General features: G+C 41.8%; 1 protein-coding gene across 4 annotated transcripts in view; it reads right to left on the bottom strand.

Moving 5' to 3' along the window:
• Nucleotides 1-27872, bottom strand: part of TRIO (trio Rho guanine nucleotide exchange factor) — a 370516-nt gene that overhangs the window by 219568 nt on the left and 123076 nt on the right. For all 4 annotated transcript variants that reach the window (XM_061189136.1, XM_061189139.1, XM_061189138.1 and 1 more), the window contains exons 2-3: nt 23275-23349; nt 5252-5366 (exon numbers count right to left, since the gene is read on the bottom strand). In XM_061189136.1, the coding sequence (XP_061045119.1) occupies nt 5252-5366; nt 23275-23349 (190 nt within the window). The remainder of the gene's footprint in view (nt 1-5251; nt 5367-23274; nt 23350-27872) is intronic.

Genomic DNA, 27872 nt, shown 5'->3' with positions numbered 1-27872 from the left:
ACAAACTGGGTTAAGAACATGTGGTACATACACACAATGGAATATTACTCAGCCATAAAAATGAAGGAATATTGCCATCTGCAGCAACACTGATGGACCTAGAGATCATCCTACTAAGTGAAGTAAGTCAGATAAAGACAAACATTATATGATATCACTTATATGTGGAATCTAAAAATAATACAAATGAATCTATATACAAAACCGAAACAGACTCACAAACATAGAAAACAAATTTATGGTTACCAAAGGGAAGGGGGTTGGGGGCAGGGATAAATTAGGAGTTTGGGATTAGCAGATACAAACTACTATACATAAAATAGATCAGCAACAAAGATTTACTAGCACAAGGAACTACATTCAATATCTTGTAATAATCAACAATGGAAAGTAATCTGAAAAAAAATACATAACCGAATAATTTTGCTGTATACCTGAAATGAACACAATATTGTAAAGCGACTGACTACACTTCAAAAATTTTGTAATAAAATATTTCTAAAAATAAAGTGAGACCATTATAGACAGGAAAAAAAAAAATCCATAGTCTCACCTAAATTTAAGTCGAAATTAAAACCCATTTCACACTCTCTCACATGAGCTTGCTCCCCTACCTTCTCCCTTCCCCCGCCTCCCTGCCCTCCCCACTCCCTCACACGCCATTCTTTTCCTTATCTTTTGATTCATACCAGTAGAGTAATGGGACACTCCAAGTTCCTATGACAACTGCATCAGTATAAGAGGCATACTCCCAAAAACATTCCAAAAAAGTCCGTGGGGACAGAACCTGGGTAGATGGCGGTTCACAGTCCTAGGAACACAGTCCTGAAAGCCCTAAGGAGAAAACAGACTGATCCAACACACCGGCTTATCACCCCAGTGTGGAAAGCTGCGAGGAGTGATCTGATCAACTTCCGTATGAACATGAACCGAAAAACAGTTAACACTTGGCTCAACACTCCTCGTGCTATCACTCCTCCTGTCTCAAGTAGGTCCTGGGCCACGATCCAGGGAGTGTCTCGGGTCTCCTTCACAAATCCTTAGAGGTAGCTGGGCACTCCCAGAAATGTTTCCTAAGATCCCCCAAGTCACTGAAATGCAGCATTCTGAACTTCCTCGGGTTCTAAAGGAGCTTGCCATCCTGCAAGAGTCCATTCGGTAGAAACTTCTGGGCTCCAGAGCTCCTTGGGGCTGGGCCTGCCGGAGCGGGAGGGCGTCGGATGCCTGCTGCCCAGCTGGGACCGTCTGCTCCAGACTCGCACGTTCTGCTGCCGTCCACCAAAGACAGGAGGCTGTCCAGCAGCAGGTTCTGCTCTTGTATGAGCTGCTGTTTGGTGCCTGCGCTCTAAGCATCGGTCTTCCCCTACCAAGGTAAATTCTCTGGCAGCCTTTCTCCTCACATAGCCCTACACAGTGTGTACACAAAACTACAAAGCCCCTCCACTTGACGGGGCTTAGAAGGAATCCTGAATAACTCCAGGCTTAACAAGAGGAACAAGCTGGAGAGAGACACAAGCAAAAGGTGCCCTGAGCTTACACCGTTTACGGAAGGATTAACCAGTCACCTGCCTCCGCCATCCAACTGTTCCCACCGGTGACTTCCAAGTAAAGCAAGCAGCACACCAACTGGGCTGGGAGTGCACATCCTTCGCACCCATCTGTCTTTATCGAGTTAAAAGCCACGCATTATTAAGAAAGCAGTGACTTGCAAACATTACCAAAGCCAGCTCTATTTCTGAGCATCTAATGAACAAGTACAGCTGCTACAGAAGGGCTCCGTGCCACGCTCTTCCTTCAAGACACTGCTCACTGGAAAGTGTGACTTATTAACCAGGTATTTTAGCAGTTTTACCTAAGAGCCTCATTTTACCTGTGAGATTTTTAAAAATGTAGATAAAACTAAGGTCCTTTTTCAATTCAGGTCTCTAAAAAAGAGAAACTCTCCTTTCTTCAGTTCCTAGATGAACTTTTTATATGAACGTCCATGAATGAATCAACTCAAAAGTTTCACATTATTTCATTGGTGACAAAAGAGAGTCAGAGTGGTTTATCCATTTAGTTGCTATAAATCATTCTAAAGAAGCCAAAACGTTCTAGAACATAATAAGTATAATTCAAAAGAGCCATAAACACCTAGAGATGCACCAAGACTAACGTGATTATCATTTCTGTGCAGGAGTCCCAATTACACCATGAAGAAGTTCCACTATGACTTTTCTCCTACACATTTAAGGAAAAGTTCCCTTGCAAATTAATCATATGAAAACCAATCTATTATTCTAATTTTTTTTTTTTTTTTTTTAAGGAAGGGAGAGGGGAGGGAAGGTGGCCCAAACAACAGTACTCAAAACTAGTCACCACTCTCAGATCACATTATGTTTAACTCTGGGGGCCACATTTTAAGAGGCAAAGACAATCAGGAGGCCATGCAGAAAAAAACAGACAAGATGATCTGGTTCTAGAACACATGGCAGAAAGAAAACTCAAGGAAAGTCGAAGAGCAAATATGAAAGATGGACATTACTGTACTACTTCTGAGACAGCTACCATGAGTCAGACACTGTGCTGGGCGTGTACATAAATAATCTTACTTAATACAGTGATCCGAGAAGTACAGATTACTATCACATCTCGTAGATCAGAAAACCCGTAAAATTAAGTAAGCAGGTCAGTCCGTCTGACTCTGACCCCCAAGCTTTCCCGGATGGCACACTTCTCCAAATCCGGGAATGTGTAGCCCTGTAACTGTCTGGCTGAGGGGCAGCCAAGGCTACCATCACATCACAGAAAACATCGACAGTGGTGGACAGAGAAAGGAGTCCCACAGGACACCCTCCCCCTGCCCCTCCCACTGCCCAGGACTGTGTATTTCATTCTGAAACTGTAACAACAAAGTGTAGACTCAGAAATAAGAACAAGCGAACCCACAAGTCCCAAAAAATTCACACACCATTAATCTCCTGACGATGATCAACGATCCCATTGTTTGGCTAAACCAGAGCGCTCCCTCCTCTGCAGGCTCCCTGGAGGCACTGAGGCTCTCTGTCAGTCGCTGCAGGACCTGCGGTGGACCTGGAGAGGACTCTTTTTGTGGCCACTTCTATTTGGACCACTGTGAAACCTTCCTCCACTATCACTTGGCAAACGCATCATTTACATACAAATTAATCCCATCTCTCTCATTTACTCATTAACCAAGAACAAGAAACTGGCATTGCCTGTCACTTGAAATTGTAAATACAAAAGCAAATCCAGGCAATGAAATGAACTGACTGTGCTCAGTGCTTGGAGGGTCACTCTACACACTGAAGAACTTATGAGAGAAATGAGAGAATATTTGGGATTTGCTATATTTTCTTGGGAAAGTAGACAAGATTAGCAGAATCCAATAATCGTTGGAGCTGGATGATGGGCCCATGGGTGTTTGCTTCTCTCTAGTTTTGTTTACACTCACGATTCCCAGGACAAAGTTTTGTGTTTTTTTTTTTTAAAGTAGGTCATCCAGATGATTCAAAATATACCTGAATCGATTTTTTTATGATATCAATGAAAAGAAAAGTAATTTTTTTATATTTATAATCAATATGGATTTCAAAACCAGAAAGCAAGTTGCCAAAGTTATACACAGAATTCCAACGATGTAAATGTTTTCTAAAAGATCACCTGGGTGAAATTCAACTTGTGTTTCATTAAACTATACACCAAGCATCATTATGGATGGCAGGGATTTGTTTTTTCACATCATCATCTGTATCTATTTCTTTTTCATCATTAGCACAGCACATGGTACATAGTAAGAGCTCAGTAAGTAATGGCTGTAAACTATGTTGTTATTTATAAGTGACAGTGAGTAGTAAATAACTTCTAAAACTCTTTCCAACTCTGTGATTTCAACAGTTCAACAGGCCAAGAAAATATCACAGTAAGAGGAAAGGGAAAACTTTTCCACATATTTAAGCAGGGGCCCGTTAATATGTTACTGATGATTTGATGTAATAGCTTTCCCACAAAGGATACCCTACAGAAAAACCCAAGAACTCCCTCTGAAGCTCAGACCATCGACACCAAAGCTGACCTTCCTCAGCCACAGTGAGTATGGGTTGCCAGAGGACAGTGCTGTTTCCCTGGCTGGTGTCAACCCAAAGAGGTCGGGGGAGAGTCACAAGCCCTGCACCGTGGGCGATCTGCTACACTTACCTCAAACTTTAGAATCCATTACGCTGGACCATCTTTTATTATTTTCTTGCACAACATGTTCCTTACGGTTACTCTTTAGTCTATATTACGACCAAGCGTCCTTTTTCACGCGCTCGTTTAGTCTCCTAGGAAATCCCTCTTCACTGTCGCACGTCAGTCGTGCCCTGCTTTAGCACACCCCCTTCTGGGGTGAGAGTACCTCTTCCTCACAGGGGGTCCCGCTCCAACCCCCGGCACACAGCCACCTCTTACACCAGGCCTGGCTGTATGCTTGGATTATATCAGAGCAGTATTTTGTTTTCCAAAAATTAATCTTAACCATTAAATGGAGATGTTAATGTGGGGGGAAGGGGAGGGTTTCCTCTACCAGTTGTCAGCTCACTCTGTAGGTAAAACCTCAGTAATATGTTTCTAGAGCAGAAGCGAAGGTGCCAGACTCCTCAAGTATACACACTGGCCAACTGCTGTTAACTGTTCCTCACTTCAGGGCTCTCCAGAAAATAAAGCCTTGCCTGTTCCTTGTGTTCCTCGGCGTCTACGCTAAAAATCCCCCTGGCTGTCACTAGCGGGTCGCAGACTGAATGAGAGTTCCCACACTCAATGTCCTGGCACATTAGCTGGTAGGGATTCTGAATGCCCTGCAAAGTTCACGCTACAAATCAACCAAATACTTTCCAAGAACTGAAGCGCAGCATGGAGCCAGAAGGTCCTCTCGGAAACCACACTCCTTGGTGAGCCTCCGGCCCACCGGGCCTCCGGGCCTCGGTTATCAGGATCGTCTCTGCTCTAGCTCCGCCTCGGGCACCACATCCCAAGGTCCCGGCCCAGTGGCCAAGCCACCCCCATCGTCACCACACAAGGCTCCTCACTCAGAACACTGCCCTTCTCGGCCCCGCACCCAGGAGGGTCACAACAGGAAAATAAGGAGAAAGGTCATGATTTTAACTTCACAGCACTTTGCTTAGAATCCAGGCTCCTGTGGGCTGTTTTCTGGGGAGTGTGTGCAGCGCTGCACCTCTGGGACGGGGACCAGCCACGACCACGCGGGACTCACCTGGGGATACAGGCCAGGTAGGAAATGAGCCTCCGGAGGTCCTCCTGCCGTATCCTGTCATGATTGCTGCGGGCCGGGAAGGTTAGGATGGGACCCCCGCGCTTATCTCTGCCACCTGGAAACAAACATGTGGAAGAGGCTCAGAGAGAAACAAGAGGAAACAGGGCTCTACGGGCCACTGGGCGCCCCGCATCGCAGCCCAGCCACCCACCCACTCTCGCGAAGCTGTGCCCCCAGCCCTCCTGGCCCGGCAGGACCCCGTGAAAGGCCGGCGCCCCTGGCTCCCCTGAGACAGGCGGCAATGCCATCCCTCCCAGGATGCCGGCGACAAAGTTTGAGTTTTGCACACCACATGGAAGGTATCACAGAAGGCCTTGGCTCTTTCTTCCAGTGTTTGTTCCCTCTTTTATTCAGTTTCATGTTTGGAGAGAAAAAAAGGTTTCATGTATACGTGCTTCTATCACCTTAAACTCCCACCTCCGGGGACTTCCCTGGTGGCACAGTGAATAAGACTCTGCGCTCCCAATGCAAGGGGCCCAGCTTCCGATCCTTGGTCAGGGAACTAAATCCCACATTCATGCTGCAGCTAAGGAGCTTGCCGCCCGCAACTAAGGAGCTTGCCAGCCACAACTAAGGAGCCCGCCGGCCACAACTAAGGAGCCCAAGTGCTGCAACTATGACCCGGCACAACCAAATAAATAAATAAATATTAAAAAAAAAAAAAACCACCTCCTCACGCCCTCTCTCTTTCTCTGTCTCCCTCTCTCTCTCTCCTCCACACTGTCCCCTCTCCTTCCCTCCCCTGCACTCTCAGCTCTCTCTTTGCTACCAACCAAATTGGGCTTTAACTCATGAAAGGGAAAAGACAGGAATGTTCTTCAAACTCTGCGCTGATGGCTACTTTATATAATCTGGGATCCAGGGCACCTTCCCCTCTCAAGGGCAGTACCTGACCCCTGTGGTCAAGCTTCCCCACTCTCTCACACAAAGCCACACACACACAAAAGAAAAAAAGAGAGACAGAGAGGGAGAGATTGGCACACATGAATTTTCAAATAGAACTAAATTAGCTTAAGAACTTTAGAAAAATTACATTACACACTAAGCACAAATCTCACGTGACTGGCCTTTGACAGGAAGGCAGAAACACTTCTCATGAACACATATACAATCCTAAGGAAGTCTGCTGGGGATCACTGAACATTTCTGGTGAAACTACTATATTTATTTTATTACTTCTATTAGGGTTTTCAGAAAAGAACACAGAGAAATAAAATTTTGTTTTCCCAAGTGTATGCTTCATTTAGTTTTACAGTTCTGGTCATCTGTTTCTAGCAGTACAGCAATAAGATCTCAAAATTCAAGCCACAACATGAAACAACTATTTTCTCATCTTAATTATTTACCTTGTCAGCAGAGGTAAATGAAAAAGCAAGCAAAAAAAAAAAAAAAAAAAAAAGCAAGCAAGCAAACAAACAACAGAAAACCAAATTCTTCACTTTTAGAATACCAAAAACATATTCAGCAGAAGATGTTGGCATTTTAAAAACACATTTTTACCAACACGGGTCTTTACCATGTCCTAGAATGATTAACAGTTCCTCTAAACAGTAATGAAACTAAATGCTGATTCTGAACACTTAAACTGACCCACATGTACTGTTAAGTTACGAAGCCCGGGAAGATGTTAAATTATTTATAAATCCAATAACCCAGGTTTTAAATAGGAACAACACTACATCACAGCTGACACATGCTAGGTATGGCATCGAGTGCCTGACACACGCGTTCTGATCTGATCATCACAATGATCCTGTTAGGAGATTTCCTCACGCCGGCTTTATCATGAAAGATACTGAGGCTCAAAGAGCTTATATAAAGACGAAGGGACCATGCAAGCATGTCACAATTGGGCCCTTCGCCCTGATAAGAACTTGCATAATTTTTCAAACTAGTGGTTTTACTTCTTTCTAAATAATAAAAATATCAGAAGGAATGAAAGGTACTATTAAAAGTGAGAAGCAGTAAATTTTTTATTTGTTTAGATATCAAACAGTAATACCATTTGCCATTTTAATATACATCATTGGAGATCTACTTATTTGTAAATAGCCTATTACTCATTTGGAAAAATAAACCAGTGGACAATATTTTTCTATTGTACTTTTCAGAACCATTTTGTCTCATTACTCTTGTTTTAGCTGAAGAATTGTATTACGTGTGGAGAGTAAAAAACTTAAACACTGAAAAAACAAAAAAAGTGAGAAGCAGTATTGTTGTAAATGGTAGAACGACATTATGAAGTAATCTTCTAAAATACCAGACAGTAATTTTAGGGAAAAATCATTGGCTTTAGTATTTTTGGAATACCTCTTGACCCCAAGATAAGACCAGTAACAACTGCAGTATTTTTTATTTCCCAACATCTTTCATTCCTTTCAAAACAGAATCAATCTCCTTGATAAACAATATAAGAGAGACCTTCAGGATGGTGGAGGAGTAAGACATGGAGATCACCATCCTCCCCACAAATACATCAGAAATACATCTACATGTGGACATCTCCTACAGAACACCTACTGAATGCTGGCAGAAGACCTCGGACTTCCCAAAAGATATATACTTTCTTTTCCTTTTTCTCTTTTTGTCAGTGTGTATGTGTATGCTTCTTGGTGTGATTCTGTCTGCATAACTTTGCTTTTACCATTTGTCGAGGGTTCTGTCTGTCCATTTTTTTTCTTTTTTTTTTAATTTTTAATTTTTTTATTTTTAATAATTTTTTAAAATTTTTTATCTTAAAGACTTTATTTTATTTTAGTTTTTTCTTTCTTTCTTTTTTTCTCAATTTTCTTCTGAGCCATGTGGCTGACAGGGTCTTGGTGCTCCAGCCAGGTGTCAAGCCTGAGCCTCTGAGGTGGAAGAGCCGAGTTTAGGACATTGGTCCACCAGAGACCTCCCGGCTCCATGTAATAACAAACGGCAAAAGCTCTCCCAGAGAACTCCATCTCAACGCTAAGACCCAGCTCCACACAACAACCAGCAAGCTACAGTGCTGGACACCCTATGCCAAACAACTAGCAAGACAGGAACACAAACCCACCCATTAGCAGAGAGGCTGCCTAAAATCATAGTAAGGTCACAGAAACCCCAAAACACACCACCAGACACGGTCCTGCCCACCAGAAAGACAAGATCTAGCCTCATCCACCAGAACACAGGCACTAGTCCCCTCCACCAGGAAGCCTACACAGCCCACTGAACCAACCTCAGCCACTGGGGGAAGACACCAAAAACAACGGGAACTACAAACCTGCAGTCTGTGAAAAGCAGACCCCAAACACAGTAAGTTAAGCAACATGAGAAGACAGAGAAATACACAGCAGATGAAGGAGCAAGGTAAAAACCCACCAGACCAAACGAATGAAGAGGAAATAGGCAGTCTACCTGAAAAAGAATTCAGAGTGATGATAGTAAAGATGATCCAAATCTTGGAAACAGAATGGAGAAAATACAAGAAACGTTTAACAAGGACCTAGAAGAACTAAAGAGCAAACAAACAATGATGAACAACACAATAAATGAAATTTAAAATTCTCTAGAAGGAATCAATAGCAGAATAACTGAGGCAGAAGAACGGATAAGTGACCTGGAAGATAAAATAGTGGAAATAACTACCACAGAGCAGAATATAGAAAAAAGAATGAAAAGAATTGAAGACAGTCTCAGAGACCAATGCAACAACACTAAACGCACCAACATTTGAATTATAGGGGTCCCAGAAGAAGAAGAGAAAAAGAAAGGGTCTGAGAAAGTATTTGAAGAGATTATAGTTGAAAACTTCCCTAACATGGGAAAGGAAATAGTCACCCAAGTCCAGGAAGCACAGAGAATCCCAAACAGGATAAACCCTAGGAAAAACACACCAAGACACATATTAATCAAACTAACAAAAATTAAATACAAAGAAAAAATATTAAAAGCAGCAAGGGAAAAACAAAAAATAACATACAAAGGAATCCCCATAAGGTTATCAGCTGATTTTTCAGCAGAAACTCGGCAGGTCAGAAGGGAGTGGCAGGATAAAGTGATGAAAGAGAAAAACCTACAACCAAGATTACTCTACCCAGCAAGGATCTCATTCAGATTTGATGGAGAAGTCAAAAGCTTTTCAGACAAGCAAAAGCTAAGAGAATTCAGCACCACCAAACCAGCTTTACAACAAATGCTAAAGGAACTTCTCTAAGCAGGAAACACAAGAGAAGGAAAAGACCTACAATAACAAACCCAAATCAATTAAGAAAATGGTAATGGGAACATACATATCGATAATTACCTTAAATGTAAATGGATTAAATGCTCCAACCAAAAGACACAGACTGCCTGAATGGATACAAAAACAAGACACGAATATATGCTGTCTACAAGAGAGGCAATTCAGACCTAGGGACACATACAGACTGAAAGTGAGGGGATGGGAAAAGATATTCCATGCAAATGGAAATCAAAAGAAAGCTGGAGTAGCAATTCTCATATCAGAAAAAACAGATTTTAAAATAAAGACTTACAAGAGACAAAGAAGGACATTACATAATGATCAAGTGATCAATCCAAGCAGAAGATATAACTGTAAATATTTATGCACCCAACATAGGAGCAACTCAATAAATAAGGCAAATGCTAACAGCCATAAAGGGGAAATCGACAGTAACACAATCATAGCACGGGATTTTAACACCCACTTTCAACAATGGACAGATAATTCAAAATGAAAATAAATAAGGAAACACAAGCTTTAAATGATACATTAAACATGATGGACTTAATTTATATTTATAGGACATTCCATCCGAAAACAACAGAATACACTTTCTTCTCAAGTGCTCATGGAACATTCTCCAGGATAGATCATATCTTGGGTCACAAATCAAGCCTTGGTAAATTTAAGAACACTGAAATCGTATCAAGTATCTTTTCTGACCACAACGCTATGAGACTAGATATCAATTACAGGAAAAAAATGTGTAAAAAATATGAACACATGGAGGCTAAACAATACACTACTAAATAACCAAGAAATCACTGAAGAAATCAAAGAGGAAATCAAAAAATACCTAGAAACAAATGACAATGAAAACACGATGACCCAAAACTTATGGGATGCAGCAAAAGCAGTTCTAAGAGGAAAGTTTATAGCAATACAATCCTACCTCAAGAAACAAGAAGCATCTCAAATAAACAACCTAAGCTTACACCTAAAGCAATTAGAGAAAGAAGAAAAAACAAAACCCCAAAGTTAGCAGAAGGAAAGAAATCATAAAGATCAGATCAGAAATAAATGAAAAAGGGCTTCCCTGGTGGCGCAGTGGTTGAGAATCTGCCTGCCAATGCAGGGGACACAGGTTCAAGCCCTGGTCTGGGAAGATTCTCACATGCCGCGGAGCAACTAGGCCCATGAGCCACAATTGCTGAGCCTGCGCGTCTGGAGCCTGTGCTCCGCAACAAGAGAGGCCGCGATAGTGAGAGGTCCGTGCACTGCGATGAAGAGTGGCCCCTACTTGCTGCAACTAGAGAAAGCCCTCGCACAGAAACGAAGACCCAAAACAGCCATAAATAAACAAATAAATTAATTAATTAAATTAAATTAATAAATGAAAAAGAAATGAAGGAAACAATAGCAAAGATCAATAAATCTAAAACCTGGTTCTTTGAGAAGATCCACAAAATTGATAAACCACTAACCAGACTCATGAAGAAAAAAAGGGAGGAGACTCACATCAACAGACTTAGAAATGAAAAAGGAGAAGTAACAACTGACACTGCAGAAATACAAAGGATCAGGAGAGATTACTTCAAGCAACTATATGCCAATAAAATGAACAACCTGGAAGAAATGGACAAATTCTAAGAAAAGCACAACCTTCAGAGACTGAACCAGGAAGAAATAGAAAATATAAACAGACCGATCACAGGCACTGAAATTGAGACTGTGATTAAAAATCTTCCAACAAACAAAAGCCCAGGACCAGATGGATTCACAGGCGAATTCTATCAAACATTTAGAGAAGAGCTCTATCAAACATTTAGAGAAGAGCTAACACCTATCCTTCTCAAACTCTTCCAAAATATAGCAGAGGAAGAAACACTCCCAAACTCATTCTATGAGGCCACCATCACCCTGATAGCAAAACCAGACAAAGATATCACAAAGAAAGAAAACTACAGGCCAATATCACTGATGAACACAGATGCAAAAATCCTCAACAAAATACTAGCAAACAGAATCCAACAGCACATCAAAAGGATCATACACCATGATCAAGTGGGGTTTATCCCAGGAATGCAAGGATTCTTCAATATACGCAAATCAATGTGATAAACTATATTAACAAATTGAAGGAGAAACACCATATGATCATCTCAATAGATGCAGAAAAAGCTTTCGACAAAATTCAACACTCATTTATGATAAAAACCCTCCAGAAAGTAGGCATAGAGGGAACTTACCTCAACATAATAAAGGCCATATATGACAAACCCACAGCCAACATTGTTCTCAATGGTGAAAAACTGAAACCATTTCCTCTAAGATGAAGAACAAGACAAGGTTGTCCACTCTCACCACTATTATTCACCACAGTTTTGGAAGTTTTAGCCACAGCAATCGGAGAAGAAAAAGAAATAACAGGAATCCAAATCGCCAAAGAAGAAGTAAAACTGTCACTGTTTGCAGATGACATGATACGATACATAGAGAATCCTAAAGATGCTACCAGAAAACTACTAGAGCTAATCAATGAATTTGGTAAAGTAGCAGGATACAAAATTAATGCACAGCAATCTCTTGCATTCCTATACACTAATGATGAAAAATCAGAAAGAGAAATTAAGGAAATACTCCCATTTACCAATGCAACAAAAAGAAAAAAATACATAGGAATAAACCTACCTAAGGACACAAAAGACCTGTATACAGAAAACTATAAGACACTGATGAAAGAAATTAAAGATGATACCAACAGATGGAGAGATATACCATGTTCTTGGATTGGAAGAAACAACATTGTGAAAATGACTATACTACACAAAGCAATCTACAGATTCAGTGCAATCTCTGTCAAACTACCAATGGCACTTTTCACAGAAGTAGAACAAAAAATTTCACAATTTGTATGGAAACACAAAACACCCCGAATAGCCAAAGCAATCTTGAGAAAGAAAAACGGACCTGGAGGAATCAGGCTCCCAGGCTTTAGACTATACTACAAAGCTACAGTAATCAAGATAGCATGGTACTGGCACAAAAACAGAAATATAGATCAATGGAACAGGATAGAAAGCCCAGAGATAAACCCAGGCACATATGGTCAGCTTATCTTTGATAAAGGAGGCAAGAATATACAATGGAGAAAAGACAGCCTCTTCAATAAGTGGTGCTGGGAAAACTGGACAGCTACATTTAAAAAAATAAAATTAGAACACTCCCTAACACCGTACACAAAAATAAACTCAAAATGGATTAAAGACCTAAATGTAAGGCCAGACACTATCAAACTCTTAGAGGAAAACATAGGCAGAACACTCTATGACATAAATCACAGCAAGATCCTTTTTGACCCACCTCCTAGAGAAATGGAAATAAAAACAAAAATAAACAAATGGGACCTAATGAAACTTAAAAGCTTTTGCACAGCAAAGGAAACCATAATAAACAAGACCAAAAGACAACCCTCAGAATGGGAGAAAATACTTGCAAATGAAGCAACTGACAAAGGATTAATCTCCAAAATTTACAAGCAGCTCATGCACCTCAATATCAAAAAAACAAACAACTCAATCCAAAAATGGGCAGAAGACCTAAACAGACATTTCTCCAAAGAAGATATACAGATTGCCATGAAAGGATGTTCAACATCACTAATCATTAGAGAAATGCAAATCAAAACTACAATGAGATATCACCTCACACCAGTCAGAATGGCCATCATCAAAAATCTACAAACAATAAATGCTGGAGAGGGTGTGGAGAAAAGGGAACCCTCCTGCACTGTTGGTGGGAATGTAAATTGATACAGCCACTATGGAGAACAGTATGGAGGTTCCTTAAAAAACTAAAAATAGAACTGCTATATGACACAGCAATCCCACTACTGGGCATATACCCTGAGAAAACCATAATTCAAAAAGAGTCATGTACTACCGTGTTCAATGCAGCTGTATTTACAACAGCCGGGACATGGAAGCAACCTAAGTGTCCATCGACAGATGAGTGGATAAAGATGTGGCACATATATACAATGCAACATTACTCAGCCATAAAAATAAACGAAATTGAGTTATTTGTAGTGATTTGTAGTGGATGGACCTAGAGTCTGTCATACAGAGTGAAGTAAGTTAGAAAGAGAAAAATAAATACCGTATGCTAACACATATATATGGAATCAAAAAAAAAAAAAAAAATGGTTCTGAGGAACCCAGGGGCAGGACAGGAATAAAGACGCAGACACAGAGCATGGACTTGAGGACACGGGGAGGGAGAAGGGTAAGCTGGGACAAAGTGAGAGAGTGGCATGGACTTATATACACTACCAAATGTAAAATAGATAGCTAGTGGGAAGCAGCTGCATAGCACAGGGAGATCTGCTCGGTGCTTTGTGACCACCTAGAGAGGTGGGATAAGGGAGGGTGGGAGGGAGATGGAAGAGGGAGGAGATATGGGGATATATGTAAATGTATAGCTGATTCACTTTGTTATAAAGCAGAAACTAACACACCAATGTAAAGCAATTATACTCAAAGATTAAAAAAATATATTATACATCAACATATTACAGAAAGGTGAGTTTTAAAAAATATAGTATGATATTTGTATTAAAACATTCACCTCACTTTTGGTAAAAAGAACAGCATCTCACATTTTTCTGGACCACCATTCTGAATAGTTTAAATGCAACATAGTGTGTGGCTCATTAGGGAGACTAAATGCCCATGACCCCTGCTCGACTGTCCTCCCTCTGGGCTCATCGTATCTCACAACGCGAGCAAGGTAGGCTCCAGCACGGCTGTGAAAAGTAGAATCCAAAATCAGCCCACCTAAGACAGTCATGGGGGAGTAAACAGGTGCGCAAGCGGCCATTCTGTTCACTCCAGGAGTGATGACAAGCTGCAGGTGTGTGCCGAAGTGCTGGCTGCCTCTGTGACTGCTCCACTGTCAATGAGAGATGCCCCCGAGCTGGTGGTGCTGATGAGGAACCCCCAGGGAACTGCCGGCAAGCTCATCCACCAAACAGGCCCTCATTCATGTCCTAAAAAAAGCTTACCTAAACCTGAACTTGAATTTTAAGACAGAGGGGCAAAAAATCATTTTGTCTTTTTCCCTTTCCCAGAAGAGTTTCAGAAAACTCACCATGATAATTTTAGAACTTCATCAAAAATCACTTATGAGGGATTTCCCTGGTGGCGCAGTGGTTAAGAATCGCCTGCCAATGCAGGGGACACGGGTTCGAGCCCTGGTCTGGGAAGATCCCACATGCCGTGGAGCAACTAAGCCTGTGCGCCACAACTACTGAGCCTGCGCTCTAGAGCCCGCGAGCCACAACTACTGAAGCCTGCGAGCCACAACTACTGAGCCTGAGCTCTAGAGCCTGCGAGCCACAACTACTGAAGCCCACGTGCCTAGAGCCCACATTCCGCAACAAGAGAAGCCACCACAATGAGAAGCCCGCGCACCACAACGAAGAGTAGCCTCTGCTCGCCGCAACTAGAGAAAGCCCGTGCGCAGCAACGAAGACCCACAGCAACCAAATAAATAAATAAATAAAATAATTTTAAGAAAAAATCACTTGTGAAGTAAAGATGGCCTATTTTCCATTAAATAATTTAATAATTTCTTTTCACTTGCAAACCTCCCTGCATGGGGGTGCATCTTCCAATCTGTGGTGTGTCACAGTCAGTGACAGGCAGGTGTCAATCATCCATATGAGGACCCCTCCCAGGGAGGTTTAAAAAAAAAATCTTAGAACCATTAGTATTAGTTCAGAAGAATATAGTCTCTGATCCTTAAGGAGCTTAAAAATCAACTCCACAGATGTTTGTTTATATTATATTCCCCAAGATTTAACTTGGTTGCCAATGTCACAGAAGGTACACAAATGAAAACACTGACCCAGTTATGAAGCAGAAAAGCCACAAGTTCACAGTTTTGGTTCCTGAACTAATAAAACCAATGATGCTGCAGCTCATAAAAGCTTCATCTACTAGACACACACTCCTATGTGTCTGATGTCAACCCCCAGCCTCACGGTGAGACGGGAGGGACAGATGTCAGTCCCACTTTATAGACGGGAAACTCAGCGCCTCAGTTCCTATGATGAAAAGAAAAGGGCAGGAAATCCATTTCCTGCACCTACCAACGTCACAGGATATCTGCGTATGAGAGCTTTACAGCCTCTGGACCTCTACGTGTCTGGAACCAAAAACCAACAGCCCGTTAAGGATTATCTGCCTATCCAAATGCTGGGTTAGTCGAAAAACAAGGCAAAAAAAGTGAAGTTTTTGTTCATAATGACACTATTCTCAATTCTTATAAAAACGGCATCCTCTCTGCCATTCCTCCCCACCCCACTACATTTTACTTCTGTGAGGCACCTATCACCTTCTAGTAAACGATACACGTCACACATTCTTTCTGTTTGTCTGTCTCCCCACCAGAACGGAAGCCCCCAGAGGCAGGTATCTCTGTTCACTCACTGACATCTTATACCCTCTCAGGCTGGCACACAGGAGGTACTCAATAAATATTCACTGAAGGAACGGATTCTTCTTTCATATTCCAAACAAAGTTAATTAAAAATACCTACCATCAGGTATCAGGAAGTTAAAAATGGAAATGCCTGATGAACACTCCTACAGAAACGCAGATGCTAAATGAACTGAGGTTTATTTTAATATCAGAAGGAGGCTGGAAAAGGTCCTACGTAATAGCTATATATGTCTGTGTGACACTTCTTTTCCTAAACCCAGTGATACACATTTCCCTCTTATGAAAGGTAACTTCAGGGGACTTGGTCTCTTGAGCAGTGTGGCCCAGAATGACCACAGAAGCAGCCAGTTTCAGAGTCACCCCTTTTTCTTTAAATGAACTGATAAAAACTCATCTCTTACCCAAGTAGAAGAAACTTTTTTTTCTTTCTTTTTTTTTAATTGAAGTATAGTGATTTACAATATTGAGAATAAACTTCTTCTGTAAGAAAGGCATTCTTACTTTGCGAAGTATAACGTAAATTTCAATGAACCAACTGTATTGTTCTCTGCATGGTCCCCATCTGAATTTCCGGTTTCGAACACCATTGAAAATGGTTCTTCACTCCCCCTGAGGAACAGCAACTCACTAACCATGAAAAGCAAACTTTTCCAAAGGAAAGCTCTGAGAAAGTGCAGTTTGTGAAAGAGAAATTATGACTACTATCTATTAAGTCTGCTACGGACCAACAAAACTCTGGTAAGAGGGTGCCCACTGGGTCCCTGCTCGAGGCCAACAGAAGGCCAGCCCTGACCTTCACACACTCACCGCCCGTACCTTGTCGCTGCCTAATCCTGGGAATCAGAAACTCGCTTACACACCATCTCGAATGAAGACTCTAAGGGGACTCTGTATGCTGTGTGGAACGTCTCTAGAAGTACCCAGCCCTCCAGTCAGTCACTACAGCCTTGGATTGTGCTAGATGCTAACTAGAATACACAAAATGAATGGTCGGTCCCCCTTCCCTTCTCAAGAAACATGGAATTTTCTGCAAAACTGAAACAAGAACTAGAGTCAGTGATCTCAACACTAACAGCAAACCTCTGGGCAATAAGATCCTATATTCCTGTCAATTCCCCCATTTACAAAGGTCAGTGTTCACCTTGCCCAAAAAAAGCTATTCTCAAAGAGTAACCCAAATGCTCGTCAACAGACAGCTGACTGAATAAGCTATGGTGCATATGCAGCACAGTTACATACAACTGTAAAAGGGATGGCGAATCTCCGTTTGTCCTGCTATACACTGCTCTCTCTAGAATACTGTTTAAGGCGAAAGCAGAAAGGCAGAGAAAATGGTGCAAAGTACATCACTGTCTGGTCTGGGGTGGCGGCGGGAAGGTGAGAATAGGTGGATGGACAGAGAGAGAGAGTGCTTGTGTTTTAAAGGTATAAGAAATAAACCAAGACTAAAGAAAACGAAAGCAAAAAAGTTTACCTACTGGGGAGGGAAGGTACAGGGTGGATGAGGCAAGGAGAGAAACTAGATTTCTTTGAGTACACCTTATCTTTTAACTTTTTTTTAGTTTTTAAACCTCAAATGATGTACACATTTTACTTAATATTGAAGCAAGATTAAGTGGTTGTTTTTTTTAAGCCTTAAAAATGTAAAGTAAAATAAGACAAATGATCCTGAGTTTCAGGTTGGGAAGAACTTGATCTACGTGGAGAGGAACTATTTTTTGTGACTTTAAAACACAGTAATAGGGCTGTACATTCTTAGTGGCATGTACCCTTAGGACAACAAAATAACAGAAGTATTAAATTACATTTGGTAGTCATACTGTGGTGATAACATCAGTATTACAATGTAAATAAGTAATTAGGTTGATGAGGGTAGGCACTAAGATTTTTAGCATAAGGAAAAGAAAAGGAGATGCAAATATAAAATCAAAGAAAAATAAAATATCTGTAATTCTATATTTGAATTGGAAATTTTAGTATGAAGCCATGATATCTTTTCTCACTTAGAAAACGTATATATACAGATTTCCTAAATGTGTCCACTGAAGAGGCTCAGAAACAGTGACCCACCCAGAACAGCAAGCTTCCCCAGTACCCTGCACCGTTCCCCATGCAAAAGAACCAGGGCACTTTAGAGAAATGGCTGATTGCAGACATGGAGCAGGAAACAGACAAGATGGGCCTGAAATATCTTGTATCAGCAGAGAGAGAAGCTGTAATACTGCGGTACTTGGATCCAGGAGCCCCTCTGAAGAGGCTCCCACTGGCCAAAGGATGGGAACATTTTAACTTCGCAAGAGAAAAAGAAATGTACAGTGGGGGAATTCCCTGGCGGTCCAGTGGTTAGGACTCAGCACTTTCACTGCCTGGGTTCAATCCCTGGTCGGGGAACTAAGATCCCACAAGCCGTATGGTGTGGCCGAAAAAAAAAAAAAGAAATGTACAATTGAAACACATCAAATGTATTTAAAATCATGAGCTCAAAATGATACTTAAAAAAAAACTCAATGGTTTTTTTATTAGTCTGAAATGACTAATGATCATTTTTCATTAGTCTGAAAACTAATAAAGGACAAGAATCAATCATTTTTCCTCCTTTCCTGTATGAACTGTGTTCTCAGTGAAACCAAGAAGCTGATTGGGATGTTTCTCTTTATGGAATACCCAAGTTGACAAATGAAGAAAAAAGGATATAATTAGAATATCACTATTTTGTAACCCTAAGAAAATATTACATCGAAGCAATAATTATCATAACGTCATAAAAGAGAGACAACCAGACTCTCCCAATAAAACTCCCAGTAGAACTACCCAACACTACGCATTAAAATTTTCTGCCTATTTCCCTGCAAAATCAAGCGTCAAGATCCAGCTCCTCGTTCACAGGAAACACGGGGCAAGGGGAACATGTGACATGACTCCCCAGGGACGCAACCAGCAAAATGTAGGGAAATCTACAGGAAAACACTGTTTCCTCATTTAATAAACATACAGGAGTAACACAAAAAGAAGGAGGAGGAGGAGGAAGCTGAAGATTAAAAGATACATCAGACACATCAACCAACTGCAGTATACATCCTGTGAAAACAAATTAGGAGACAAACGGAAATATGAATACTGATTAGCGTTTTATATATCAATGTTATTATTCATTTTTATGTCTATTAATGGTATATTGAGGTTTTTTTAAAGCTTTTCAAGGAATATAGATGAAACAAGATTATTGAGGTGACCCATGGATTCACGGCAGTTTTCTATACTATTCTCTCTCCTTTTGGATGTTGAAATGTTCCATGATAAAAAGTTAAGGGAAAAAAGGTGTTCTTAATTCTGGTGGCTGTCTGTGAGCTCTTTCACGGCTCAGACCAAACCCTAGTGGCACAGGAGCCACAACCCCATGTGGCACAGGAGCCACATAAAGTGGTTGACATCATATACATACACATACATATATATATAACGTACACACACGCATATTAAATATGTAATACACCGAATATGTATACCATAAATATACCTACTTTCATAGATGTAACATTAACTATAAACTACAGGACACTTCTTTTACTGCCCCTCCTCTGACGTCACACATGAAGTTAGATACGTCACTCACCTCATTCAAAAGGACTACTTGTTAGGGTACCCGGAGATGAGACTGATGATCAGAAATGCTGAAGTTCAAAGAGTCCACACTGGTTTCTTAGAGATCTTGGGCTAACAGGTATCTCACAGAATCGTCGATCCTTTGGCCTGCTTTTTCAAAGCCCTGGCTATTCCACTTAGACTTAATTTACTAAAAGCCACTCACATGGAGAGCTTTTACAAAGTTACCATAATAAATACCCCTGATATTTATTAAAATGGGGTCAGAGCAAAAAAGTAGATTGGCAATTGCCAGAGCTGAGGGGTGGAGGAATCAGGGACTGGGCATGGGGCTCTTTGGGGGCTGATCAAAGTGTTCTGGGATCAGGGCAGTCAGTGGTGATGCTTCCACAACCTTGCGAATACACTAAGATCTACTAGGTTGTACACTTTTAAAAGGTGGATTTAAAAAATAAATAAATTTACAAAATAAATAAAAAATAAAAGGTGGATTTATGGTATGTGAATTATATCTCAAGAAAAAAGAAAAAACAGGATCAGAGGTAAAAATGTTTCAAAAGTTTACTCCTTCATTGAAATAAAAAAAAAATTTACCACATAAGTAATCAATTTGTTTTTAATTTAATGATTTTTTTTTTTCCTTTTCCCTTCCTAAACAAGATAACAGCAAGCCTAAGGCAATCAGCAAGGACCTCATGCTACTTTAACTGGCCAATTATGGTCACAGATTAGGAAATACCATGAAATTGTGGTGGCCCCTACTAACTGCATTTTGCTAACACAGCTGGTAGAAGTCCTACCATCTCTAAAAATGGTTCTGGACTGATTTGTTGCAATGCAAAACTTCCCTCCCCACTAAAGACATCCAACTTTAATTAACCCTGCAGAATTTAAGGTTTTAGCAAAGATTCATGATAAACTCTGAAAGATTGATTTTACTGGATTAATTGAAAGAGAAATAGTTTAGTTTTGACAGTAACTTAGATAGAAACGCCATCTATTAATATATTCTGTATTAAATGCTTAAGAACAGAGTGAATATGTACATGTACACACTGCTATATTTAAAATAAATAACCAACAAGGACCTACTGTATAGCACAGGGAACGCTGCTCAATATTCTGTAATAACCTAAATGGGAAAAGAATTTGAAAAAGAATAGATACATGTATATGTATAACTGAATGACTCCAACTGAAACCAACTCAACATTGTTAATCAACTATGCTCTACTATTTTTTTTTAAAAAAAGAGTGAGTACATATAACAATCATCACTCTTAATCTTCTACTGTTCTTTACCTACCCATCACCGCAAGCATAAGAGAAGAAAGTGCAGTGACAAGGTTTAGGAACAAAAGAAGGGACCGAAGGAGCAGGTGCCCTCATCACAGAGCCAAACTTTAAAACAGAACACTGATGAATGTGCGGGATCAGCTTTCTTTAAGCCTTTCTTACGAAAGAAAGCCTGTAATATTTTAAAGTAGAGTCTTTAACTTTAAAATCCACCTGTAAACTAGTCAGGAGGTTCACGAAACTGGCATGAGTCCATATTTTAGTTTGTCAGTAAATGATTAGAAAGGAGCAGGCTTCCCTGGTGGCGCAGTGGTTGAGGGTCTGCCTGCCAATGCAGGGGACACGGGTTCGAGCCCTGGTCTGGGAGGATCCCACATGCCGCGGAGCAACTGGGCCCGTGAGCCACAACTACTGAGCCTGCGCGTCTGGAGCCTGTGCTCCGCAACAGGGGGGGCCGCGATAGTGAGAGGCCCGCGCACCGCGATGAAGAGTGGCCCCCGCTCGCCGCAACTGGAGAGGGCCCTCGCGCAGGAACGAAGACCCAGCGCAGCCAAAAATAAATAAATAAATTTATAAAAAAAAAAAAGAAAGGAGCAAATGCCAATTTGAAAACAGTGTATTAGAAGCCAGGAGGGCCTTTTGTCCCCTTTCATTTCTTTACCATGTTTTTCCAACAATCTAAAGCACCTTCTCCTTTTCATGAACTTAGTCTTCTATTAACCTCTCAAAGTCACTTTGAATTAGATTTACTTCAGCAAAATCATCAAACAGTGTTTAACACGAGCCAAGAAACACTACTGGACACAAAGCAAGATAAGACTAGCGAAAAGGCCACAGGAAGCTGCATCTTAAATATATACCCATCCCACATGCTTAAAGGACACACAGAACATACAAAAGCAGCTAGCAGTGTCACAAATTTAAAATAAAATGTGTTCAAGAGGAGACATCAGATCAGCATAGTATGCCTGTTTGTGAAAGATAAAAATTTATCAAGGGAAACACATCCAGGAAGACTGTCTAAAAGCACGTGACAGTCTACAGATTTACTTCCTGCTATAACACAGCAGAAAACTCCTGCAAACCTTTGTTCTGTAACAAGTGAACTGGTGCTAAAAAGGTATGACACCCAACGGCTGTTCTGTTCATGTAGGAAGGAGCCCCTGAGGAGACAGCCAGAAAAGCCCCAAAGCTGACCCTCTGTGCACAGAGGAGAGGGCAGGTGAGTGCCTCAGAGCCTGGGAGGCCGGTCCAGTCTGTCCCCACACTGCAGAAGGGCCAGGAGTTAAGTGGAGGACCAGCTGGCAGAGACCACCAGGGCTTTCAAGGTCCATGACATGGGTTCTAGGAATTCCAGGACCAGAGCACCAGAAAGAGAGGCAAGGAAGGCAGGACACATCTACATATGGTCTCATTCCCACCACTTCTGCTGAGATGGTGGGCATGTACCCTGAGAAAACCGTAATTCAAAAAGACACATGTACCCCAATGTTCGCTGCAGCACTATTTACAATAGCCAGGACAGGGAAGCAACCTAAATGTCCCTCGACAGATGAATGGATAAAGAAGATGTGGTACATATATATAATGGAATATTACTCAGCCATAAAAAGAAACGAAATGGGGTCGTTTGTAGAGATATGGATGGACCCAGAGTCTCTCATACAGAGTGAAGTAAGTCAGAAAGAGAAAAACAAATATCGTATATTAACGCAGATATGTGGAATCTAGAAAAATGGTACAGTTGAACCTATTTCCAGGGCAGGAATAGAAATGCAGACGTGGAGAACGGACGTGTGGACATGGGGGAAAGGGGAGGGTGGGATGAATTGGGAGATTACGCTTGACATATATACACTACTGTGTGTAAAACAGATGGCTAGTGGGAACCTGTGGCACAGCACAGGGAGCTCAGCTCGATGCTCTGTGATGACCTAGATGGGCACGATGGGAGGGAGGTCCAAGAGGGAGGGGATATATGTATACATACTGCCGATTCACTTCACTGTACAGCAGAAACTAACACAACACTGTAAAGCAATTATACTCCAATAAAAAAAAAGAAGTTTTTTTACTTAACTGACTGGGGCAAAACAGCCAAATGTTTGTTGAATGACAGACACGAACATATTTTAATCACCGATGCTATCTGACCTATGATGTGCCTGCCAGCTAGGAGAAAACTCTTCGGGCACTAATTTCTCAGGACAACACTACAAGAATAAAGCAGTTAAAAATCCATCGAAATGCCAATGCTTTTATGTTGTGACAGGTGAGCTAGTTTATAGTTTAGCATTTCAGACTCTGACATTGTATCAAAGCACTCAGAAGGAACAATAGAGCAGATTAGAAAGTTAAACTTTACCTGAAAGGTATGCAACTTTTTCCTTTAAAATTGGCAAAACATCCATAGCTTTCATTTCATCGTTTTTGCGAAACCCTGAAATACATAAGGAGAAAATAAAATTACCAGGTTGCCTGAGTGTCATTTAATTTCCTAACCACCCTATCTCAATGCCAACACAGCTGCTTTCTTCACACCCATTAAATCAACTTGAGAAATACCATCATTTGAAAACATCTGAATTCTATGAAGGGAAGTCTCTGATCACAGGATTACCTTCTATTTCAATGTGCAAGAATGATTTGCAGACCCAGACCCAGAGGCTCCCATACCAAGCAGGCTCTCGATCATTTCTGGTTTTAAAGAAAGGTTTGGTCCCAAAAAGACGGGATATGAAATCAGTCCAGATTGTTTCAAAAATCTTCATTTTAATTCCACAGATTTAACATAAACACTGGCAAATAAAGCAGCAACACTGTTGTTTTAAAACTGCGATTCATGGCACACTAAAACCTCTAGGGGGAGCTCAGAGCCTCATCCTATCTCCGAATCCAGTTAAACAGTGTCAGGGAGGAGAGCAGAATTATAAACAGCTGGGGACTGGCCACAGCTCCCACTTGGCGCTGTCCTTCCAGGCTTTCTGGGTCATGCGCCCCTGGAGGAATGTCACTGGCGAACGTGGTAAGATGGCCTGGTGTCACCCGCTTCACTGGGTGGGCCAGGTCCCTCTCCTCACATCAAACCAACTCTCCCCACGCCCCGAACATCGTAGGCCCAGTGGAAACAGTGTGGCAAGGAAGCACGCAGCGGGCACTTTAGGCCAGGCCAGTATCCATCTCTGCAAAGGGAACTCTGGCAGCCCAAACACGACCGGCCCAGCTCTCCAGGGCGAATGCCCACATGGGACTTTGGGGTCAGAAATCTTCATAAGGTAGTAACGCCTCGGCATTTTTCTCTTGGAGGTCTCTACCAGGGGAAATCCAGCTTCGGGATGTTGGCCATACTCATCAAAACAAGTAACTATCATTCAGAGCAGAGCAATCTCTAGAAAGAATTAAAGCGAGCTGCCCCATCCCTATTTTCCTGTTTGTTTTTGCCAAAACAGTACAAGGAAAGGATCCAAAAATGTGAGTTTGGTAATAAATAACCAATGCAAGGCACAGACCTGGAATTAGCAGCAAAAAAAGTGCTCTCGGTACATGATTGGAGCTTCCACTTCTCATGACCCTGAGCAGTTCCTGAGGACCAGCCCTGCCCCAGATTAAACCTACAAAAACCGACTGTCTCAAGGCACAGGAGAGTGACCAAAAGCAGGAAGAGACACCAGGAAAAAGGAAGTGACTTTATAAGGGCTTTCCGCCTGAGGGCAGGGCCCAGCCTAAGCCACCTGGAGCTGCTAAAACAAGTCGGGACACACCTCAGGGCAACCTCAGCAGCTGTAATCAAGAAAAGAAATCGTGCAAAAGAGAAGGGGAGCCCCAAATTCTGTACATAAACTTGGCCCAAACCTCTGGCTGTCCCCCCGAGCTTGCATGTTCAGGGCAAGCTCCAAGCAGCCCCAGCTCCAAGCTGAGGCTAAGGACCTGACCCGAGGCTGGAGTGGCTGCCCACTGCAGGGTCCAGCCTGCTGAAACAAGCACCCAAACAGCAACAAAACCAGCACATTTTGGAGGAATCCAACAGAATCTAGTCTCTGCAATGTATCATTCACAGAAACAAAGAATGAGTAGATTAATAACAATCCTGTCCACAGAATACCTACGCATGTACGAAGAACCCAGTTTAACGGGATCTAACCATGACACTGACAATCACCAGAGACTTCTGTGCAAAGACCACAGCAAACACATCCTAACGAAGACCCTGAGGTCCAAGGGCTTGGCGGCAGTACCCAGCTGGTTGTGAAATGGCTCAACACAGAACCTCAACGCAGGCCTCCAGATCACCAGGCCACTGTGCTTTCCAATACACCATGCCTTGTGCTGGCAGCCCACCAAGCTTTTAGAACAGTGGCTATTTATAAAAGGCAAAACAAGAGCCAAGGGCTCTGCAATTTCATCCTTAAGGTTCCTTCAAAACTCTTGAATGGATGCAATGTCGTCTCAGCAATTCATTGACTGTCACTGGGTAATGCACTGCATGTGTCTACAAAGATTGATGACATCCCAGTTCCAACTGAGGCGGACATGGATGGCAGCGGGCAAATGCAAAGAGGAATCAGGCACCACAGCAGCCTTTGCAGAGACAAGCTCATAAACACCTAGAGAGCAAGGCACAGGATGGAAAATTCTGTAAGCAGCACGAACGGACCCAGGCAATGAGGAGGCAGATCAAATAACAGAATACTAGGAAGGAGGAAGCCATAGCTGTGGACCCCCATCTACCGGGATTTGAAAAGAGGATCCCCTTCCACTGCCACCAGATAAGAAAATGCACGCTTCCTACCGTCCCCCCATAGCCCGTGCACGCACGTGCCCCGGCCGGGACACAGCAGAGCCCTCGGAGAGCTGCCACTACCACCGCGGTCCTGGATTCCCACATTGCAGAAGCAGGAGCTGCCTCTCACACAACCCTCGACAAGGAGAATGTCCCCATTCCTGTTCGGGGACCTCAAGAGAGGCCTGTGTGACTTACGGAATTCCAAAGCATTCTTGACAATTCCCACCGACTCTGAACTACATCTGTTTATTAATAACCTTGACGGAGTGAATGATGCTAGTTAGAGCTGCCATGTTCCAGGTCACCCCACAGGAAGAATATCATACTGATATGAAAACAAAGTGAAGGAAACAAAACTAACAATGACAATCTCCCCTAAATTAAGTAAGACTCACAGTTTTTCCAGAAGAAGAAAGGCAAGAATCAATGGCTAAATTGGTGTGAAAATGTGTTTAACTTCTATTATGATATATGTACATGTCTGAACATAGACTAGAATATAAATTCTAAATAGTTTTACCGTAATATTTTTGTTGAATATGGCACAGAAAAAAAGAGATGCTGATTTTATTAAAATTGACAATGAAAACGTCTAAAACATAAAAGAAAATAGAGAAACAAACAAACAAAAAAAGAAATATAAAACTAACCACACAAAGAAACTGAGTGTGGCTATTATTAGGCGCTCACCTAAGTATTATGTTTAACCTCGTCCCATTTTTAAAAAACACACCCAACAGGCAAAGGACTGAGGAAGCCTGTACACATGCTAAAGCTAGATTAAATATATCATGTAACTTTCAATAAAAAGCAAGAAGAACTCAGCCATGAAATGTCCTCAGATCAAATGGCAGATTCTGTTCCATGCCCCGAAGAGCTATTTATGAAAACAGAGTGCATGACTACAAAAAAATTACAAATAAATGGCTTCTGCGCTATTCCAGTGATTCTAGATTACATTACAGATAGATTACATGACGACAACTACTGTGCTGCTTCCTCGTACGTTAAAGGATCTAGCTGTGGGTCCTACACTTTCGGAACAAAAGGATACACTCAGCAACTACCCTGGAAGCATACACCTGTCCTCCCACACTCATGGAGAGGGGAAGGGCTGGCAGATGCCATCTCGGAGTGACACCTGTGAGACCCCAGACCTCAGCAGTGCCACAGCCAGGAAGTCATCAGCACTTTACTTCTAAGTGCCACCAAACTTAATAGGTGGCACAGAGAGAATTTCAGTAAGACTAGGAGAGAAGGGGCAAAAAAAGAGCAATGTGAAAGGCAATAACTATATAACAGAGGTAAATGGCCAAAGTCAGAGGACATGTATTTGTACCCATTTCGTCAATTATATACTTTTTAAAATACACAGGCCTATGCTGAAGTGTGCAGAGGGACTGGATACTTGTTACGATTTAAAGTACATTTTGCTGAGACAAAGAAGCCACTGTGAATTTTAATGAAATGCTAGCTTCAGGGAACAGTGAACACCGCATGGGATGCAGTCAGCCGAGGCTCATCCAGCTCCTTCGTAGGTGCAAAGGGGACTCCCAGGGGAGTCCTACAAGGAAGTCAACAACTGCTCTTTTGAACCAAATCTGAAAAAATGTTCACATAACATTTGCCATTACTCTAGATCTTGATGTTAATATTTGTTGAACGCTACTGAGGGAAAAGGGTTTGGGTTAAAACTCTGATTTTATCATTGTTAACATAAACATGCAGTTAGTGGCTGATTTTCTTTCCTCTTTCCTGGTTTCAGTCAACACAAATAACCCCTTTTCCTAAAGCAATCACATTTGAATATTTAGAGGTTTTAACATATTCATTTAAAAATATCTCAAACCCCCAGGTTCAGCATGATATGACTTGCCAAAATTGATTCTGTTACCACTTTTCAAACTGCTATTTGGTTCAGTAACCTGTCAACCTGAGGTACATTTCAACCCCCCTGCTCCCAAATCATTCACGTTTCCTAAAGTGACTCATATTCTGTTGCCCATCAAGAGGACAGTTTTTCTCTCTCTTCCTCTAAATCCGCCTGCTAGCCAGAGGACGGGTCTGTTTTGTCCCCTGCTGTGTCCCAGCTGCCTAGGACAGGGCAGGCACAGGGTGCTCAATAAACGTGGGTTGGCTGAATGAATGAATGAACGAACGAACGAACGAAGACATGCACA

Source organism: Eubalaena glacialis, chromosome 4 (genome assembly GCF_028564815.1).
Source record: "Eubalaena glacialis isolate mEubGla1 chromosome 4, mEubGla1.1.hap2.+ XY, whole genome shotgun sequence".
Lineage (NCBI taxonomy): Eukaryota > Metazoa > Chordata > Mammalia > Artiodactyla > Balaenidae > Eubalaena > Eubalaena glacialis.
This window is presented reverse-complemented; position numbering and strand designations above follow the sequence as displayed.